Raw genomic sequence first — 15,666 nt, 5'->3', positions numbered from 1 at the left:
GTCAAAGTCTTACCAGATTTGCCCAGCCTCCCACCTCAGTCTGGTTCGGATGCCCCTTTCTTTTTTCTTTTTCTTTTCTTTTTTTTTTTTAAGATTTATTTATTATATGTAAATACACTGTAGCTGTCTTCAGACACTCCAGAAGAGGGCGCCAGATCTTGTTACGGATGGTTGTGAGCCACTATGTGGTTGCTGGGAATTGAACTCAGGATCTTCAGAAGAGCAGTCAGTGCTCTTAACCGCTGAGCCATCTCTCCAGCCCCCCAGATGCCCGTTTTCTAACCATCTAGATCGTCATTACATCATTAGCTTCATGCTTTTCCCACTGTTCCTTGATGTCATCTCCCATGATTCCCTTCCAACCTGTTCATATCTTGACTGAGTACTCAGAACCCACAATAACCACAACCAAGTTTATGCTGAGACAGACAGGAATAAGAGATCTCAAAATACCATCTGGGAACAGGCATTTCTGTTTCAGGACAATGAGCAAAGGTTCTGGATAAAAATCTGAGAGAAGAGGGCTGGAGAGATATCTCAGTGGTTAAGAGCACCGATGACTGCTCTTCCGAAGGTCCGAAGTTCAAATCCCAGCAACCACATAGTGGCTCACAACCATCCGTAATGAGATCTGATGCCCTCTTCTGGTGCATCTGAAGACAGTTACAGTGTACTTAGATATAATAATAAATAAATCTTTTTTTAAAAAATCTGAGAGAAAACCTAGTCTAAATAATGGCAGATATTTCTTCAATAATTTCTGTTGGAGAACCCTAGCTTGCCTAACCTCAGAGAGTTCTGTTTTTACATAGGATGAAGCATCGATCTATTATCAAATACCCAAGGATCCTAACTTTAATAAAGGAGAGAGATTTATTTACCTCGCTGTTCTGGAGATTGAAGGTCAAACGTTCACGTACAGTGGTGAGTCTGTCCTCCAGGCAGAGTCTAAAGGTGGCACAAAGCATTGCTCAACAAAAGGCAGGAAAATCATGCATGCGAATCTGATTCTTCTCTGTTTCTGATAAAGTACTAGGATTCATTTATGCCCTCATCCCCATAGCCTTCTAATCCTAATCACACCCCAAGGCTACCTACCCCTCAGTTTTCATCAGGTTGAGTTTCTGACTGATGACAAACAGGGTGGCACTTCAGTGCGAGAACTATAGGGGGCGCTCTCACTACTCCCAGGGGCTCTTACTTAGCTCCCTATTTGGTCATTCCACAGTTGTTGACTATACTTAATAATCAAAGGTGGGTGGGGCAAGGAAACAAATTCTTGGCCTTATTCCCACAATGAGTCAGTTCTGCTCAGAGCAGGTGGGAAGCTTTTTAAAAAGCTCGACTCTTATTTATTTCTTTAAACATCACTAGCTCTGCCTGCTTTTAATCATCACACAAATGAAATTATATAGTATGTGTGTATCTTTGTGTCTGACTCTTTTGACTGAATGAAATGTTAGAGATTTATCTGTAACATCTTATATTTTTATTTTATTATTTTCAATACTATAAACCTTTTGTTTTATTCTATCAGTTTAATTGATTTACCTGTTGATGGATAACCAGGTTAATTCCATTTTGGAGCATCGTCAATAACACTAACTTTAGTGTGTGCACGTGCCTCTGTGTGTGTGCACGTGCCTCTGTGTGTGTACACGTGGTCTCACACACACACACACACACACACACACACACACACACACACACACAGTAAGAAGACTGGAGAGACAGCTCAGCAGTAGTTAAGCGTACTGGCTGCTCTTCCAGAGGACCAAGGTTTGATTCCTCCCGAGCACCCACTTGCCACATGGCAGTTACAATTGTCAGTAGCTCTAGCTCAAAGGGATCTGACACCCTCTTCTGGCCTCTGAGAGTGCCAGGCACGCATGTGGTGCACAGACATGCATACAAACAAAAACAATTATACATATTAAATAATAAAATCGTTTTTTAAAAAAGAAAGAAAAGTAAGATAGAGAATAATACACACAAATAAACCAACATACACATATATACATACAAATTTACCTAACTGCATATGCTGCATACACTTTAATATGTATATTAAATATTAACAATTAAATGTGTATTCTCCGTCTTTAAAAACCAGAGGAAAAAGATAGAAAAAGCACAGTAGTTATCTAGTTCTGCATGAGACAGACTGGACAGCTTGAAGTTACACATTCTCATCTCACCATGTCCATGGTCAAGATCCAAACATGCCTTAGATATAAGTTCTCTGTAAGTCACATGCGCTGCAAGCTTGGTGGTGGCTGGACTTCACTCTCAATCAGGGCTTCCTGTTACTTGTGGTCACGTGACCATACCTTTTAAGACAAACACTACCATGCTTACACAGATGACAATACATCTGTCTGGCTTACCACCAGAGACCAAAGTCAAGCAAGAACTTAGGATGACCATGGCTGGTTTGAGGAGGGACACAAGGCCCAGGGCAGGGTCATTGTAACCACTATTGTGGATACTTTAACTTTCAAAAAATTAAAAGATTCTTTGAGGGGCCAGAAAGGTGTCTCAGAAGCTAAAGTTACTGCACAACCTGACAATATCCGTTCAGACCTCAGCACTGTGGAAAGGTGGAAAGAAGGAATCAATTTCACAAAGTCCTCTGACCTACACACACTCACACAGACACACAGACAGACACACAGACACACATCAATCACACACTCATATCAGCCACCCACATCAACACACACACACACAAATAAAAATTTGAGAATTTTAATAATCAACTCATTCAAATGCTGCCTTCACCAACTTGACAATGAACTGCTCCATGAACTGAAATGTCATCACTGCAACATTAACTGTCTCAGCTGTTAAAGGGAGACATAAGGAAGGAGACTCAGATCTTCACCTGCCCAGGTTTGGAAGCAGATGGTTTTGAAGGATCTAGTCCAGACATGCATCTCTGATTAGCTGGGAGTGTGAGCAAGGGGTGGGTCCCAGAAAGAAAAGAATCCAAAGTCTAAAGCCATAAAGATGTTCTGATTTCCACCTCTGGCTCTGTGCTGAGGCAGCTCTGGATGGTCAGGCACAGCTGAAGCCTACAACAGAGTTCCCGGGGCCAGGTGAGTACCCCCTCTCCACAGCAGAAACAAACAAGGGAGGGTCATCAGGGCCTCAAGTGGGGTTCAGTCTTAACACAAGAGATCAGCCTCTTGTGCTCGTCAGTCAGTAGCTGCAAGCTGGTGGTGAGTGGCTGAAACTTGACCCCCCCAGAAGTGAACAGGAACTGTTTATCAAGCAATGTCCACAACAGCTGGAGAACAAATGTTCCATGCTATGAAGTCCTGGGAAGTGGGGTTACTACGGGCCTCTCTCCAGGAAGGAGTCTGCTACCAGGAGCCCAGCCCACTACCCAGGATCAGTTGGTGATTCTGAGAGCTAAGAGGAATGACACCCCGTCCCTTCTAACCCTGGAACCTTGAGCACACAGAGAGACAGATTTGAAAAAGCAAAGCAAGGAAGACACTTGGGAAATTCCACCCTCTTTTTCCCATATCTTCCCTTTACACCAAGTGCCCAGCCCTGAGACCTCGAGAAAGTTTACTTTGCAAATGCCAGGGCCCCTTCTGACCTAACATAACTGAAAACCCAATCTTCTAAGGGTGGCTGCCAGCAGCCACTCTGTCACACTGACTCCATACCTCTCGGTACCTGCCTTTCTCTGCCTAACATGCCCATACATACATCTACATATATGTACATATATGTGCACATATTATATACACATACACACGTATGTGTAAACACACACTACACTACCCTCTCTGCTCTCTTGACTTCTTCTGCACTGTCTGCTTAGGGTCACATTCCCATCAAGATTTTCTCAACCTTCTAACCCAGACCTCCCATGGACAGATCTTATCCATTCTAGACATTCCCTGGCAACCAGCTCATTGCTCTGCAGACAAAATCCTGAAGGGCAGTCCTGTGTGCTCCCAGATAACTGTCTCCACACACTCTCCTCGACACAACCTTCCCAGCTATCAGGATCCCATAGCTGATTTCCTCCTTGCTCTGAGCAGGAGTCAGATAGAAGCAATGAACTCCCCATCCTGGAGATTAGAATGGGACCTCTCTTAACAGAAAACCAGACAGAGGTCAGGTGAGATTCAGGCTGTAGGGCAGGTATCATTGGCTTTTATTACTAAATTCTAACCTCTGGCCCTGGCCCAATTAATCTTTGCAGCCCACCCTCAGGCAAGCACTAGTGTTCCTGTGTATCCATAGAAACAGACTTAGACACTGAGATGCAGGAGCAGAGCCAGGGCTAGGCCTGGCCTGTCTGCTTGGAAGATTCATGTTCTGGCCCACTAAAAGGTTACAGAATCCTCCTAGCTCTGTCTCTGCCTCCCACAGGCTAAGGAAACGGGAGAGATTTGCAGAAAGTCTGAGGCTGAGTATAAATCACCAAGACCCTACGGTTCCTTAAGACACCAGACAGCTGGGTCTGTGGCTCCTCTAGCTGAGGAGCCTGGGAGAGAAGACCAAAAAATTCTCCCTCTGCCCCTCCCATCCTGCCAGTCTACCTTCACCCCAGGGCAGTCTGCCCAGTCCTGAAGATAAGGTGGGCAAGGTAACAGGGCACAAGCATTCTATGGGTTTATTACTAAAAGATGGACTCCAGGGAAAACCTAAGCCCAGGAGAGGAAGTTTGAGGAGGGAGAAAGACTGCACTATTGAGGAGGCTAGCCACCTGGTGTAGTGGTTTGAATAAGAATGGGCCTCGATAGCTTCATACATTTGAATGCTTAGTCACCAGAGAGTGACTAACAAAAGCCAATGATACTATTTGAAAGGATTAGAAGGATTAGGAGGTGTAGTTTTGTTGGAGGAAGAGTGTCCCTGGAGGTGGACTTTGAGGTTTCAAAAGCCCATTCCAGGTCTAGCCCCACCCCCACTCAGCCTCCGTAAAGCTCTCAGCTCTTTCACCAGAGTCACGCCAGCTGACATGCTCCCTGCTGTGATGATAATGAACTAAAACTCTGAAACTGTAAGCAAAAGCAAGCCCCCAATCAAATGCTTTTGTTTATAAGTTACCTTGGTCATGGTGCCTCTTCCCCTCTTCATGGTAATTAAGATAGAAGTTGGTACCAGGCCTAACCATGCTGTTTGCTGAAGAAATATGGAAGACTTGGAGACTTTAAATTCTTAAAATGTTTTGTTGAACACTTTAAGTGGGGTTTAATGGGAACTAACACACTTACTAACAGAAGCATGGAAGACAGAGGTACTGAAAGCAATGTAGATTATGACAGCCTGGCTCAAGAGATTTCAGAAAGGAAGATTAGTAGTAAGTGGCCTAGAAACTGTTCATGTGGTATTTGGTGAAGAAGGTGACTGCTTTCTGCCCTTGTCCTAAAATTCTGTCTGGGGTTAAATTGAAGGGTTTTGGATTAATGGTGTTAAAATGGATGATTTCAAGACAGCCTAGTATTGGCTATGTCATGTGGTTATTAGTAGTCACTCTTGTGCAGGTATACAATGAAAAGGAGTAAGTTTGACAAAAAGAAATATAAAATGTAAACTATGAAAAGAAAATGAGTATTAGGCTAGGTGGTGTCGGAGCCAAGTCCAGTGCTCAAGAAGATAAAAAGTTTAAAGAAAAACCTGATATTAAATAGAATAGAGGAGTAGTGACCTCAGGGCTAGACCCTACCCAGCTAAGCGTCCAACCTGTGAAAAGGAATTAGAGAAAAGTTTAAGTAGTGAAGGAAACCAACAACAACAGAAAGCTCATGAAAATGTAATTGAGCAAGGGGGCTAAGTTCCCCCTCCACCAAACAGCAGAACTTGGCAGCTCTGGCCACATGACTCTGGTTTTAGAGGGAAGAATACAAGAAGGGGGACTGTGAAATCTTCCTCCATGGCCCAAAGAAGCCACTTGAGGACAAGCATGTGTCAGTGTTGTCTCTGCATGGAGGCCCAACGCCACCATAGAGTGAAGCTGTGATGGCGACGCTTAGATTTTACTGGAGAGTGCAAAATGAGGATACCTGCCAAGGAGAGTTGCAGACTAGGTGTGGAACCATCCCAAGAGAGAGAAATGTGTTGCAGTCAAAGGTAAAAGGAGTTGGAGATCACAGGAGCACTTTGGCATCAGGTGTGGAGATGCAGAGTTTGGCGTTTGCCCTGCTCATTTTCAGTCTCAGTTTGGTCCATTACTTCCTCACTAAGCTCCCTTTACTCCCTTTTGGAATGCTAATATAGATTTTGTGTCATCGTACACTGGAAGTATGTGAACTGTGTTTTGATTTTATCTTGTAGGAGGTTACAGTTAAGAAATTGCCATGAGTCTCAGAAGAGATCTTGAACTTAGGACTTTTAAACCATGTTAAGACTGAAAGCTGACGGGGACTTTTGAAGTAGAAGTCGGACTAAATAAATTTTGCATTATGATATGGCTATAAGCCTATGTTGGCCAATGTGGTGGTTTGATTAAGAATCCACCTCCCACCCCCACCCCCACCCCACTCCTATAGGCTCCTATATTTGAATGTTTAGTCACCAAGGAGTGGCCCTGTTTGAAAGGATTAGAAGGATTAGGAGGTTTGAACTTGATGGAGAAAGAGTGTCAGTGGGGGTGGGCTTTGAGGTTTCAAAAGTCCATGCCAGACCCATCCCTCCCCCCCACCCCAAAGCTGTCAGCTCCTTCACCAGGGCCATGTATGGCAGCATGGTGACATGCTCCCTGCCATGACAATAATGAACTAAACCTCTGAAACAGTAGGAAAGCCCCTAATTAAATGGTTTTGTTGATAAGAGTTACCTTAGTATTGGTATCTCTTCACAGCAATAGAATAGTGACTAAGACACCAGGTTGCAAACTAAGGTCTCAAGTTCATGTCTGGGGAAGTGGGAGATTTCACAAGAGAGACTGATTGGGAGCACTGTGTAAAAGTTAGAAGGCTGTGTTTTTCAGAACAGTAACTGATCTTCTAGTTGTGTGGTCCTTATCTTGAGGACATGGCTCAGTCAGCAGCCTGTGTTTTGCAGAACAGTAATGACAACTTCCTGTTTGTCAGGTCCTTATCTTAAGGACATGACTCTGGAACAAGAGCGAAGGCTAGAGCCAGGCAATGGAAATCGGGAAAAAAAAAAATGACAGGACAGAGTCACCATAGTTAGCAGCAAGATAAAGTCACCATTGGCTACAGCAAGAGAGAGTCACTGTTGGCAATGGCCTACTGCCATTACACTCTTGATTTTGGGACGTGGCAAGGGACTTTATAACCCACACCCTTTTCCCTCTGGTGTCTAAGGTCTGCCCCCTCAGGCCCCACCCCCTTAAGAGTATACAAAGTTCCTTTTAGCATGATTCCATTCCAATTTCAAGTTGGAAATAAGCCTTGAGATCAGAGCCCAATCCCAAGCCCCACTAAACAGTGGGGAGCAGATACCCCAAAATTCCTAACCAGAGGTTTGGAAGTTTGTCATTAAACCCAAAGCAAACCCTACAGAATATCAACTGGCATATATGGCTGGACTCTAAGGAAGAAGATTCTACAGCAAACTAAATGTAGGAAGTGTCCATAATATCAGAACAGAACACATCCCTTCAGGAGTCCTCAAAGCCTTGAAAAAGTAAGAAGGTAATGTGTAAGGTTTCCTAAACTTGTTTAACCATGGTCCCTTTTAATGTAGGACCAATGTTCCATGCGATGTGCTTTGGGAAAGGGTACTCTTGAGTCCAACTCTTTATTGGATATTTGAACCATTTCCACTGCCACAGCTTACAGAAGCAAGCTCCCAGGTGTAGACACCTCCCCATCTCCAGTGACCACATGGCCACCACCACTAACCACCACAGGCCATCCCAGCTCTGCCCCCAAGAAGCTTCACTTGAAGTCATAGTTACATCAGAAAGACCTGGGGAAAGTTACGCCATTAGAGCCTTAGAGCCGAACATTCCCAGATCAGCTAACAGAAGAGCCACACAGCCATCTCTCTGGGTTCCGCTTCCAAAGCCCAAGGAAGAAAATGCTCTCTCGTCCTTCCCACTAAACCAAGGGCTGTCAGTGCCAGTTAATGGAGATATCGACCAGGGGGTCCCAGCAGTCCAGGCCAAGAACACAGGAGATGGGATCAGACCAGCTTACCATTCTTCCACTCCCATTTATTGGCTGTGCAACCTTCGATGTGTGATTTAGCTTCTCTGAGGCTCATCTGCAAAATGGGAAAACATCATTCCCCTTGTAGGGCTGGCATGCAGATACCAACAGATGATACATATAAAATGCTTGTATGAGTGCTTGGAACAGAGAAAGGACTCATGAGTGTTGGTGTTGCAGACATTGTTAAGTACTGACTCTCTGGCTCCATGTGGGCTCAGAGTAAGCCCTGAACAGAAATCTCCTTCCCTTCTCTCTCCTATCTCCTCAAACCCAGAAGGCATGGGCATCATCGAAAGGTCATGGTTTGGTTCTCATTACCTTCAATTGTCTCATTCTAAGCCACAGGTTGGGAACTGTTCACAAAATGCTCACATGAGCCAGGCCTCTTGACCCCTAGCTCCTGCTTACCTTCCAGGCAGCCAGTGGAAGCTCCCTCTTGTACTAGCTGGGCATGAAGTTCATCTGGTCTTGATTTCCCTGCAGCCCCAGAGAGGCTGAGAACATTGATAGACTCAAGATCATTTAAATCAAAGTCAATGGGCTTCTACTTTCTGAGTCTCCACTTGGCTTTGCAGGGAGCCTTTTTCTCTGTCTGTGCTTGTTATATGTGTGTGTTTCCTCACCGATAATAGAAAGCCTTGCTTTACCATCTGAAAACAAATCAAGGTCAAAAGCTACTGGACAAGGCCATCACTGTCCGCGGGGCAGAGGTGACAGCAAGAGTTGCATCTGATCCTTGGACACAAGCTCAACTTTAACAAGGTCTTCTTCTTGGTCTACAGCCAGGGTTCCCGGCCAGGGTCAATGGCTGGCCAAGCTCCCACAGCGGTTCCCGGCAGTGTTACTGGAGAAGTCTCACGATGGCAGAACCTAGGACCTGCCCAGCCTGCACAGAAAGTAGCCCAGCCCCAAAACCTGGTTCCAGATGGGCACCTTGAGAAAGCCCTGGAGGGAAGTGACCTTCTACAGAAGTTGGGTGTGAGTAGGGAGGTGACACCCAGGGAAGAGGTTAAGTGGGGAGCCCCCAGCTCCCAGTTACACTTCTCCTAAAACTGAAATCTATGCAACAGGGAGGCTGGGGCTTTGTGGAGTGTGAACAGGGTCCAAGATGCCAGCCATGCAGAGACAGAGCACAATGCATGCCCCAAGTGGGGTTTTGACATCCTTGCCTGTCCCTCCAGTGGGCCCTGGGGAGGGGGTCCCTCCTTGATGACCAAGCTCCCTGAGAAGTAAGGAAAGGAAATCCCACCAGTAGGTCCAGGCACTGCTAGTCATGTAGGGCTAGCCATTTGCCACCTCACCTTAGCTACTTCCGGTTTCCCACCCAGGGCTTTCACATCGCCATTGCTTTTGCACACTTGGCCTTTGGTGGCTACTTGATCTCCACAGTCAAGAATCTGCACCTGGTGGTGTTGAAGTGCTGGTATCCACTCTGGGGAACTGTCTCTGTGAGTAAGAACCCAAATCAGTGGGTACAGGGGTACGCAGGGCCCCTGGGAGGCCCTGGCACTGAAGGCTGAGCACAGCCAAGAGGCACAAAGAGTAAGCCTACCTGCCTCCATCTTCCCTCTCTATGTTCCATTCCCTCAGTTACACTATTCATAGCTCCTTCCTGAGAGTGCCTGTCACTCATGGGACCTGTGGACCCTCCTTTAATTGACCATGTATGCTGGGTAGAGAGAAGAACCAGCATGAGCTAGGTTCACAAGGCTTCTGAGCACCCAGCCTTTTGTAGCCAAAGCCTTTCATCGCTATCAGGGTCTTTCTGCAGCCACACACAGCTGCAATCCACAACCCCTGTCCTTCCTGGGCCATCAGCCAGAATGAGAGACAGTATGGGACACACACATACACATACACACACACACACACACACACACACACACTATTCAACAGAGGATCCATACTCCTCCGAGACTCCAGGGCACTATCCTAGCCCTGAAAACTGCCTTCACTCTCAGCCCCAGCTCCATAGTGTCCTCTTGGGCAAATGTCTTCACCCCCATTCCCAGCTTCCCCTCAGTCCTCTATCCCCACTGCCCCAGCTTGGCATTCCTACTACAGTAACAGATCTTCCTACACATGAAGTGCCTATCACCCCATGTTCCCTAGGATGGCCACATATCAAGGACTCAGCATACATATAGAAAATAGGTCAGAAACACCCTAGGTCTCAGAGCCAGAAGCAATGTCCTCCCTAGAGCAATAGCAAGGTTGAGGGAGGGTAGTTACTGTGACCTAGCTGTGACCTGCATGAAGTCTGGTGGTTTGTGTCCTCCACGGGCAAGCACATTGAGGGGCAGAGGCTGGAGTGGGCTTGCTCAATCCAATTGGTGTTCTGTACCTCACCAGCCAACAGGGCTTTGTTTCATAGAGAATGAAGGGGACTTTGTGGTCTCAAGGCACCTCAAGTTCTCTCCTTTGACCTCCAAATGTGGTCTGCAGTTTCTCGTTGCAGGGATGGCGGCCATGACAACAGTGACATTCCCTAAGACCTCTCTGGTGAGTTGGCACCTTGAAATCCTTCTCTCAAAGCCGGGGGGTGGGGGAGAGGGGACAAGGGCATCTTACAGGGGTGACCTGGAATGCATCTTCAGGATAGAGGAAGGCATCTGAGAGGCACCAGGTGCAGAGAACTGACTAGAGTTGACAGAGAAGAAGGGGTGCCCCACCTGGAGCTCCTGACCTCTCAGGAGCCCACCCCTCCATCTAGAACAAACCTTGGCTTCTTTATTAATTGCTTTTTCAAGCCTGACAGAGAGTGGCTTACGGTTTAAGAGGGTACAGTCTACCATAGTAAGGAAGACTTGGCAGCAGGAGCGGGAGGCTACATGCTCGAATCTGAATGGATCAGAGAGCAGAGAGAGGAATGCCAATGCTCATCTGACCCCTTTTTATTATTCCATAACTACCTATTGCTCCTCAGAGCAAATCTAGCACGTCTTGAACTCACTCATTACATGGCAATTGAGGACCACCAGGCTCTGCATCCCTTCCCCCGGTCCTAAAACCACTTCTCGGTAGTCCTCGGGTCCTCACCTTCTCTAACCCACACCCTCTCTTAGCGTTAACTTCTATCCCCATCAACTGTGGTCTGGAGGAGTCATCCTACACTGTCTCCTCACTGCAGCCCAGGAGTTTTAGTCTAGAGTTTAAGTCCTACCATGTCCTTGAGCTTCTTGAGGGGCATAGAGAATGGGCACGTGACCCAGCAGAGGCAGAAAATGCCTGGCAGAGACCTGCCTGACAGGAAGCCCTGTTTCAAGGTCCCAGCAGGACAGGTGGAGAGGAGGAAGACCCTGGGGGATTAAGGGGCAGAGCCCTTTCAGGCTCTTCCTACCCTTCTCTGTGTGGTCCTCTGGATGTTAGACTCTGAGAGCTGGTGAACCTGATGTAGGATGGTCACTGGGGCGTGTGTTGTAATGTATCCTTCTTTAGTATAAGCCTCCTGCACTTGACAGCGGCTCTTGGTCCTTCCAATGTGTCCGACAGAGGATGAGCATTCCGGGGCCCTTCCCAGCAACCAAGGCCTGGTGTCACTTAGCAGCCTTGAGCTCAAAAGACAGGCAGAGCCTCCAGATGGGGGTGCAAGTGTCACAAACCAATTTCCTGGAAGGAAGGCCTTGAGCTGGATTGCTAAGCTTTGGCCACCAGCTCTAACATTTCAACTCTGCTTGCAGAAGGTTCTCTGTGTGATAGCCAACGTTATCAGCTTGTTCTGCGCACTGGCCGGCTTCTTTGTCATTGCCAAGGACCTCTTCCTGGAGGGTCCTTTTCCATGGCCAATCTGGAGACCATACCCTGAACCCACAGTGAGTTCCCCTCCCCTCACGGGTCCTCTGAGTCCAAGGAGGGAACAGCCTTGAGCTTGGCTGAGAAGAAGCAATCATTACTCAGAAAACTTGTCCCGGAACCAGGCACTGACAATCTATACACATCCCTCTGGAGGCATGGCGGAAGCAACATGGCTGGCCTTCTCGGGAGTCAACAGTAGGAAACTGGACTGTGCTTGAAGTCACCATATCCAGTCCTCCTTTTACACATGGGAAAATTGAGGCCCAGGGAGAGGGAAAGTCCTGCCTGGTACTGAGCAGCCAATTCACTGACAGACCATGCCCTAGAACTCCTGGTTCCATAGCTAAAGCACCTCCTCCCAACAGCCTTGCAGAACAGGCTAAGTCCTCTTTGCTGCCCCCCTTTTATGGGAGTGAACACTGAGGTTCAAAATGGATAAATTAGTGACCAGAGGCTGTACAGCAAGTCCAGGATACAGGGAAGGCTTAAAGCCTGGTCTGCAACAGCCAGCCCAGTTCTCTCTCACTGCACCGTTGCTCCTCCACCACAGGAGGAAACACTGCCACTCTAGGGTGCCTCTCAGTCAGGTTCCAAAGTGACCCAAGTTGCATTTGCACACGGGTTTCCCTAGTGAGTGTAGATCTCTTCCTGGAGATCCTCCTGTCAGGGCCCACAGCCATCACAGCCTGCAGGGTGAGTGGTCAGTAGCTTTGCCCCAGTGGCTTCCACTCACCCGTCCCCAACCCTGCTATAAAACAGGGTCTAGGCAACTCCATCCGCTGAGTAGAGCTGTCCATGACCCTTAGGGCCTTTTCCAGTTCCCCCAGGGGCTTGAGAGACTCTCGGGTCCTCCTGCTTCAGGAAGCATTCACCGAATGTGCCCAGCATTGGGCATAGGGCATAATGGAAACTGTCCCAATCCCTCAGAATCCCTCCCTACACTCTGAGGGGAGCAGAAGCCCTGCTGTTTCTCAGCAAGGTAACCCATCCTTCTTCCTGCAGACCTACATCCAAAGGCTAGAGCTGACCCTGTTCTGCTTCACCTTCCTGGAGATCTTCCTGTCGGGGTCCACAGCCATCACAGCCTATAGGATGAAACGCCTGCAAGCAGAGGTGAGGCCTTCCTGTGGACAAAACCCTCAGGGCATGGAGACACATTAGACAGCAGAGAGCTCAGAATGGACAGACAGCAGGCAATGATCACAGGCTGAGCACTTAGGAGATAGAGTCCTCTGTGGAGCACTACATGAATCTGCATATAGTTATATAATGACACAGATAAACATAGCTTTATTTCAGCTTCTTTCAGGCAGGTGTGTACTTGCCACGACACAGTTAAGTAAACCAAGGCTTAGAGAAATCACACCACCTCCTAAAGCTCGAGCAGACCAGCCCACGTTGGGATGAGCCACAGTCAACAGGACTCTGGAGCAGAACTAGAACTCAAACCCCACCTACTGACCCCTGTGGATCTTTCTCAATCAGTGTTGGGAAGATAGTCAGTCACACGTAGACATCTAGAAGTTCCCTCATCAAACCTCGTGTAGAGCTTGAGATTTTGAAAGTGACCCTGCCAAGACACACCTCATAAAGAACTGATCGTCCATGTACTAGACCAATAAGAACAGTGACTTCTCTTTTGCAGGACAAGGATGACACCCCTTTCGTTCCTGACACACCTATGGAACTTAAAGGTCTATCGCTGGGGCCACCACCATCCTATAAAGATGTGGCCCAAGGTAACACACAGCATGAGCAAAGTAAGAGGCGAAGGGATTCCCATTCGGGGCTCCACAGATCTTCGAAAGGAAGTTACCATGGCCCCTTCTCCCTGGCTTAGACAGGGGCTAGTTCCCCCTGGGAAAAGGACAGTGATGTTTCTAAAACAGTACACCAAGGAAAGGGTGGTGGTCCCCTCCCCTAGGCCACCCCAGACTCAGATACCTCAGTGCCTAAGATACCAGCCTCCTCTACTGGATCAGAATAGAACCAGGATGTCCTCCTTACCCACCTACAGGATGGCTCTTAGGTGACCCCTGCACACCCCAGCCTCCCACCCACAGCAGGTGTACAGTGGCTGCCCATGGCCAGAGTGGATGGCATAAGCTATGTCTAGGGTAGTCAGTCATGCTGGATTTCCCAAAACCAGCCAGAGGAACATCAAACCAAAAACCACACAGGGTCTCTGTCTCTGGGGCCTCAAGTGTCTCCGTCTGTAAATGGAGGAGAAGTGACAGCCATGACGCAGAGGCTCCTGAAAGCTCAGAAACCTGAGATTAGAAGTAGAGTTCAAGAAGAAATTCTAGCCTGGGAATTCTAGACCTACTCATGCTGGTGAGAAAGTCGAGGAAAGGCCCTGCCTTCCTTGCTTCCCAACCTTCAGTGATCAGAGTTCACTGGCCAGGCTGGCTTATTTGTGAGCCACACTGGATTCCTTCCAATTCTTAAAGTTAATTTGTTCCTTATATTATTATAATGGATCTCTGTTTAGCAATAAAATCTTTTGTAACCAAAGTAAGCCCCCAAAATAACAAACAAGGTAAGACCAAGTATCACCAGAGTCTTGGCCCTCTAGCATGACCTCACCTGCTGCTCACAGCTCACCCTCAACCTGCTGCGGCCTCCCTAAGCTACCACGAGATTCCCTAACACCCAAGCACACACTGCCACTGAGCCATAACCCAGGCTCTTCCTTTACCAGGACACTCCTCCTCTGATACTGGCAGAGCCTTGGCCACCAGCTCTGGACTGCTGCTGGCCTCTGACTCCTTCCATCAAGCTCTGCTTCACACGGGCCCAAGGACCTTGAGAAAGTAGTCTAAGACTACTAGACTTTCCCAGTAAGTGCTAGTGTAGCCCCGAGCTGAATTCCTGCCCCACTGAGGGTGCACAGGTGGTCGTGGCATGGCCCTGGATCTCCAGAAGGAATATTTCACAAGGGAGGGGAGGTGCGACATTCAAATACCAGCATCATCAGCCCTCTTAGTTCAAGTGAACCCTGTTCTTCCAGCAGCCTGCCTACCCACACAACAAGGGCTTGGGAATCTGGGTCCAGGGAGAGCTCAGTCCTGGCTATTGACTGCCAAGTGTCCCTGCATCTATTTGATTCTAAACATCATTGAACTGTAAATGACACGAGTTCATCTACATGTGCATCCTAAGGGCTTGTAGTTCAGTTGGTAGAGGGTTTTCCTAGCTGGGAAACAAGCAAAGTAGATCTCTTCACCTGACTCAGTTTATAGAAAAGATGTGGATTTGAACTCTGACCTCATTTGCTTGAACTTGGAATTCTACTTTCCAGTCTCATCAAACTGTGTACTTTAGCACCGAGGCAGGTCATGGAGGCCTAATGGTTATCCCCTTGTCCCACAGATAAAGACTGAGTTCCTGCAATGCCAAGTCCTTCCCTGCCTCCCATTGGCTGGACTCCGGTGATGACACAGGCGTGACTTGCACAAATAAATGCATAACCACTATGAAAAGAAACCGGGGTGTCCTGAGAGTGTGATGGGAACAGAGAGGAGTGGAGTGGAATGGAGGAGCCAAGAGGCCTCTCCCATGAAGGCATCAAGGGATGCCTACAGGTCTAACTGTCCAGTATAGGCATACGTTTTTTACAACTTATTTTTAATAAGGGTTCGTTCTCTCCTGTAACCCACCACCCACTAGAGGTAGTGGAAGAGAAAAGTTATTAGGATGTGGGGGAAGTGGACCTGTTCAGCAA

At 47.5% G+C, this 15,666-nt stretch overlaps 1 protein-coding gene across 4 annotated transcripts; it reads left to right on the top strand.

Annotated features, from left to right (window-relative positions):
• Positions 1–2,992: 2,992 nt before the first annotated feature.
• Ms4a10 (membrane-spanning 4-domains, subfamily A, member 10) lies at positions 2,993–15,428 on the top strand. Of its 4 annotated transcripts, NM_023529.3 has the most exons (9): positions 3,017–3,098; positions 8,930–9,125; positions 9,476–9,595; positions 10,593–10,649; positions 11,828–11,959; positions 12,945–13,055; positions 13,588–13,681; positions 14,644–14,782; positions 15,315–15,428. In NM_023529.3, exons 2-8 carry the CDS (start codon positions 8,952–8,954, stop codon positions 14,757–14,759), a joined length of 804 nt encoding a protein of 267 aa, NP_076018.2. In that variant the 5' UTR covers positions 3,017–3,098; positions 8,930–8,951; the 3' UTR covers positions 14,760–14,782; positions 15,315–15,428. The 4 variants fall into 4 exon arrangements, with proteins under 4 accessions (XP_006527392.1, XP_011245640.1, NP_076018.2 ...); XM_006527329.3 differs by lacking the exon at positions 9,476–9,595 and having other exon boundaries at positions 2,993–3,098; NM_001379527.1 differs by lacking the exon at positions 14,644–14,782.
• Positions 15,429–15,666: the final 238 nt, after the last annotated feature.

Source organism: Mus musculus, chromosome 19 (assembly GCF_000001635.26).
Source record: "Mus musculus strain C57BL/6J chromosome 19, GRCm38.p6 C57BL/6J".
NCBI classification, from domain to species: domain Eukaryota; kingdom Metazoa; phylum Chordata; class Mammalia; order Rodentia; family Muridae; genus Mus; species Mus musculus.
This window is presented reverse-complemented; position numbering and strand designations above follow the sequence as displayed.